The 5,993-nt window shown below is 32.3% G+C and overlaps 1 protein-coding gene across 1 annotated transcript; it reads left to right on the forward strand.

The window, feature by feature from the left end:
- Window positions 321-2,561, forward strand: LOC105167580 (3-ketodihydrosphingosine reductase). Its single transcript, XM_011087352.2, has 5 exons — window positions 321-610; window positions 696-955; window positions 1,070-1,163; window positions 1,269-1,380; window positions 2,136-2,561. The coding sequence occupies exons 1-5, from the start codon at window positions 475-477 to the stop codon at window positions 2,332-2,334; spliced, it is 801 nt and encodes a 266-aa protein (XP_011085654.1). The 5' UTR covers window positions 321-474; the 3' UTR covers window positions 2,335-2,561.

Consider the following 5,993-nt stretch of genomic DNA (forward strand, 5'->3'; position numbering starts at 1 on the left):
TTCTGACATATTTAATTGTGTAATTAGTTGAGTGTTTGATTCACTTGGTCAACGTAAAAAGAAGGCTGCTTTTGGAGTGATAAGTAAGTATTCTCTAAATTCAACTTACATTTCACTATTAGGTTGAGTAAACTATTCAATATACGTTTGTTTATAAGGTGTTTACTTTGTATTATAAGGATTCGACATTTATATCATAGGGCCCAATACAAATTAATATTTTTGATTTAGATAGATTGAATTATTTAACTTAAATAATTCAAATAAACGAACCTTAATAAATAGCAATTACAAAAGCGTCTGCACTTTGATACTGACCTTGTCTTTTCTTGAACCAAATGAATAATAACATCAACTCCCTCTTCCAAAACACACAAAATCAACAAACAGATTTCAACATCTGCTTAATTAATTAACTCCTCGCACCATATACATATACACACATACCTTCTTGCTTCAAAGTTTTGCCTAAAGATGCGCAGCATGGCGAGCTCCGCCTCGCCCAAAGGCATCGCCGCCATTGTCGGCGTCGGCCCCAAGCTCGGCCGCTCCATCGCCCGCAAATTCGCGCACGAAGGCTACACCGTCGCCATCCTCGCTCGCGACCTAGGCCAGTATATATTAATTAATTAAAATTATCCCATTAAAATTATTTATTTTCTCTTTTTCTTTAATTTTCTCTGAATCTAGGACAGGTAGGTTATCGAGATTTGCGGATGAGATCGCACGAGAAGAGAAAGCCCAAGTATTCGCGATCCGGATCGACTGCTCCGAATCCCGGAGCATCAAGGAGGCGTTCGAGGGGGTTCTCTCTCTCGGCTTCGTCGAGGTTCTAGTCTACAACGCCCACCACCCGCCGTCATGGAGCCCCACCAGCTTCGCCGACATCCGCCTCGAGCATTTCGAGAAGTCCCTCGCCGTCGCGGCCGTCGGCGCCTTCCACTGCGCACAACAGGTCTCATTACTAGCTAGTTTCTATTTTTAGCAACTCCCAATCAGTTGAGTTTCTAAATATAGAAAGCTAATTAACTAGCGGGATTAATTAATAAAAAATGATTAATTAATGCAGGTGCTTCCAGGGATGGTGGAGAGAGGGAGGGGGACGATTCTCTTCACGGGCTGCTCTGCCTCGCTTAACGGCATTCCGGGGTTTTCCGACATCTGTATGCAATTAACTCTCCTAATCTTCATTATTAGCCCTTAATTAATTAATTAATCATAGGATGTTGTACGAAGTTATGATAATAATTAACGCCAACTGTTAAAAGGTTGCGGGAAGTTCGCAATGAGAGCATTATCACAATGCCTGGCGAGTGAGTTCCAGCCTCTGGGAGTACACGTGGCGCATGTCATCATCGACGGCATCATCGGCACACCTAGGTTTATCACGTCCTGTCCTCGAATTTCTTATTGGATTGGTCCTGAGTTTTAATAAACCCGACTTAAATCCAACATTGCCATTCCTAGATTTTTTCCTCCAAATTTGTCAATTATTACAAGAAAAAAGTGAATCTAATTGCCTACAATTGGAAGATTCTAGATCCATTAGATTCCCAGAATCTTCGCCTTTGTTTGGTTTTACTTTTAAATTATTCTTTTATTATTACTATTATTATTATTATAATGTTTCAAAAGTAGAGAAAAAGGGATATATAAATATATATATATATATATGTACACATATGTACTTTTGAAATTTTTTACATAAACGTCTAATATTGTATATCGCATATTCACATATATGCATGTCTGTATTTTAATATTGTTATATTTTTATTTAATATAATTTTTATTAGAATCTTCTTGTATCTAAATACGCGCGTGGCGTCACATATATTGTTTAATACTTACATTTTATTTATGTAATAAAATAAATCCACATCATGGCTAATGCATAATAGAAATTTAGTATGTATCAAAATTAGGGTTTCAAAAGATGCACCTTTTAACTTTCTTTTGCTTCTGATTATACTTAGTATTGATCACACCTTGATAAAATTTGAAGTGCTATTGTACTTATTATGTAATTTGCTCAAATGATCAAATTTTGAATTCAGACATAAAAACACGAGTTAGAACCAAAATTTATGACGGACACGATTTTGGTTTTTTTAATTGTTAAAGAAACTTGACAGGTGGATTACAGCATCAACTTCACAGCAAAGATGTTCTTCTTCTTCTTCAGCTGGGGAAGGACAGCACGGCAGAAGAGGGGACGGGTGGATGGACCCGGACGCGGTGGCTCAGACTTATTGGCTTCTGCACGTCCAGGACCGGTCGGCCTGGACTCAGGAGATCGATGTTCGCCCCAGCAGCAGCAGCTCCCCCTTTTGAAATATATATATATATATATCATTCCTGCAGGTTGTTATGGATAATATTGTAATATTCTTCCCCTTAATTCAATCAGGTTCAAGTTGTAAGTTTCTTAGCATCTACGTACTATGCTTGTGATTATCTGAGATTCCAAGATTTCGATTGGTTTGATGATTGATGTATATCGGTTCCACTCTTGGTTAGTTCCTTTTGTAAGAATTTTATGCAATGACATTAATGAATGTACTGAGTAATACTATTATCTTCAAAATTATAGATGGTAGATTAATTAAGTGAAATGGATTATTTTAAACTTTCCACTAGCAAAATTATATTTTTGATCTTATAATTTTAGGTCGTTAGTATTTTTGATTATGTAACTCACTTCATTCACACATATAGCCATTTTTGACGAATTTAGTCCTGAACATATCATATTTGGTTCTTTTTAACCAATTTAATCTTGTATTGACAATTTTTTTTCCCATTTTCACGCTGTAATAAATTTAATTTTTGGTCCGTAAGTATTAGTCCATTACCATATAAACAAAAAAACAAAAAAAAAAAGTATGAGTCCTTAAAATTAAAATTGTGAATATATGATGAAATTTGCCAAGAAAGGACAAAATATGAGATGTTTAGAACTAAATTCGTCAAAAAAAGAATTAAATGTGTGGAGTAAGTTACAAAACTAAAAATACCAATGATCTAGCGCACATTCAAAATCCAACCAATTTTAAAAGTCATTTCTCAATAATAAATCTCAACCCTTATAAATATCACAAAAGTCATCGGCCATTCATTTGGATACACGTACTTCAAATATAAAAAGTTCTCTCTTTAAAAAAGATTTGGGACACAATAAAATGTGTCAGATTTCTCTTGTATTAAAAATCACTAACTCAACTCGATCGACAAGCCTATTAATTTTGGCACCCACGTATGCACTGGCATGATTAATTCTTGGAGGCAGGTTTAACATGTTATGTCCTGTTCCAATCTAATTTCTCCTTTACATCATCGAAAATAAGTCGACCCCCATAGACCAAAAGATACGTAAACACATGGGGGAATTAAGGAAAGAGGATTGCTTTCGTGTTCCAATTGTGTACACACGACCACAAATTGCTTTCTTTTTCTTCACTTGAAGATATTGAACTGATTGGACCATTTTCCGAGCATATTATTATATGATATATATATATCTGTGTTGCTTGGTTTTGTCGTGTAATGAAATTGTGTTTCATCTTTCTGGGGACACTGCTGTTGATGGACTGTTAATGTGAACTCAACAGCTACCAGATGTGTTTGCTGCGATATTTTCATCCAGAGCCGTCATTTGTGTAGGCCCCTTTTCATGATCTGACAATCACGTGCCTACAAATATATATGTGTTGCAAGAAATTCGGTACTTTATAGCTTTTTCCTATCAAACAATAGGTTTGATCGATGCAACGCAACATCCACCGGTTTTACTTTGCGGGGATAAGTATACCGTCCTTCTGAAAAATTGCGTGATTAATGGTTATGTAATTTGAGGAATTATATCTCTTATGTTTTTAAATAAATAATTTTTATTCATATTAATAAAACTTTGATTGAAAAATTCATATTTATTTTTAATTAATTTATTATAGATTAAATATTTTTTTAGTTATTATAAGAGTGAAAATATACTTCCTCATATGCATTAACCCATGAACACGTGTAGGATAGTTCGGTCCAAAATTTTTAATTCATAATTATTAAAATTATAGTCAATAATCATTTTTTTTCTAGTAACAAAGACTTTGTAAGTCTTTTTTGTTTTATGACGACAGATCTTGGACGCTCGAATCATTTCTCGTCGATTGTGAGTCTTCCTCAATTATTAATTTTCACAAATTTTCTTGTTTGGCCCTTACTAGGTTCTTACTCCCCATCGAGAATTATATGATCAATTCATTATAATGTAAAATTCTAATGTTATTAATTTAGTCCGTTATGAAAAAATAAATTTTTGTTATTTTATATGAAAGTAGTTAAAATAAGCAAGAGCTAGAGTGGAATATGATTAGCACAACCACTCACATGGTCAACATTTAGCTCAATTCCTCTTAGTAATTTTCATGGATACTTTTACGTATATACAAAAATATTATTTTAAAGTGCTATTTTGATTTTATTTTATATCTTCAAGTTAATGACCAATGCATTTATTTTATATGGGTTATGATTTTACAATAGTCAAAATATTTGTCAAGCTTTTTAGTTGTATCTAATATTTGGCTTAAATTAATTTATAAAAATAACGACTAATAATCATTGCATAATTTTTAATTAATTATATTCACTTTAATTTTTTATTTTAATTATAATAATTAACTATAATAAAAAAATCATTTTTTTTCTAATTTTACCAAATTCAGCGACCACTGATTTATTAGTATATGATATTTCATAGGCAGCAACATTTGTTCTGGAAAATGTGTTTGGTGATGAGACATTGGATGAGGGAGAGTGGTGGGCACAGCAGGCGGACCCTGTCCAGTGTTTGAACTATTTCAACTACCGGTTTTCTCGAAGCCTCCAACCAATCATATCCAGACCTATGTGACTAAGTTTTATTTTGATTTAGGATACTTGAGCTACAATTAAAATTAGCCATTATCATGGGTGGGTATTATTCTATTTAGATCCAAATTTATTAAATACTCATAATCATTGCTTATATATTTTACTCATACAATATTTATTGAATCTTATTTATTCGATAAATTTTATTAGTTTCATATATTAGTCGAGCTTGACTTATCACTTTATGTTTAAATTAATTTTAATCAAAAATTCAATTTAGAGTTGTCACTATGAAAATAAAGATGAAAAAACTCTAACAGTTTTTTCTCAAAGTATCAATACGTAAAAGAATTTAAGAATTTTAGATGACAAGTAAAAATCTAGTAGATATTTACGAATTCAATGGTTTTAAATAATAGATAATTTTATTTTTTTCGAGTATTAAATTTTACCTATTTAAAATCTATACCCGTAGGTAATTTAGAATTTAGACTCGAACCCATACCCATCTCTAGTTTTTGTTTATTGTTTTTGTAATGCAGCCCGTGATTTGTGTGATTGGCCCAGTAATGATCTGGATTTGGGGTTGATTGCACTCGTGTACCATGCTTATATCCCAGTTGTGTCTTATTAAAATTTAATTGTTCGAAAAACACCCCCTTATTTGATTTGAATTTCCCAACCAGATGACGTTTAGTGGCCCTTTTTTTGTAGATAATCAGCTATGATTATTTAATTAATTACAATTTTGTAATACTTATAAATAAAAATTATTATTAATTTTAATAAGTATTTGTTATAAATTTAAATTGAATTAAATGCATTTTGCCCCCTGTGATATAACAAAATATCAAAAACCCCCCTATGAAATTTTTAATATCAAAAATCACCCCTAGGTTACCAATAAATAATCACACAGCCCCCTGGTCAATTTGAATCTATTTTTTTAGAAACAATGACTAAAATACCCTTCTAGTCAAACCGGTCAACTAGGCTTATTAATATATAATTATTTTAATTTATAATTTTTAACATATATTTATAATACATATAATTATAATTTATAAAAAAAATTAAAAAATAACAATTATACCCCATTCCCCCCCACCCCCACCCCCCAA

The sequence above is a fragment of the Sesamum indicum genome, linkage group LG8 (genome assembly GCF_000512975.1).
Source record: "Sesamum indicum cultivar Zhongzhi No. 13 linkage group LG8, S_indicum_v1.0, whole genome shotgun sequence".
Taxonomy (NCBI): Eukaryota; Viridiplantae; Streptophyta; class Magnoliopsida; order Lamiales; family Pedaliaceae; genus Sesamum; species Sesamum indicum.

Coding starts and splice junctions, on each gene's coding strand:
- LOC105167580 (XM_011087352.2), top strand. CDS start 475: ATGCGCAGCATGGCGAGCTCCGCCTCGCCCAAAGGCATCGCCGCCATT. Junction 1,164..1,268: donor TCCGGGGTTTTCCGACATCT/GTATGCAATTAA, acceptor AACTGTTAAAAG/GTTGCGGGAAGTTCGCAATG. Junction 1,381..2,135: donor GGCATCATCGGCACACCTAG/GTTTATCACGTC, acceptor GAAACTTGACAG/GTGGATTACAGCATCAACTT.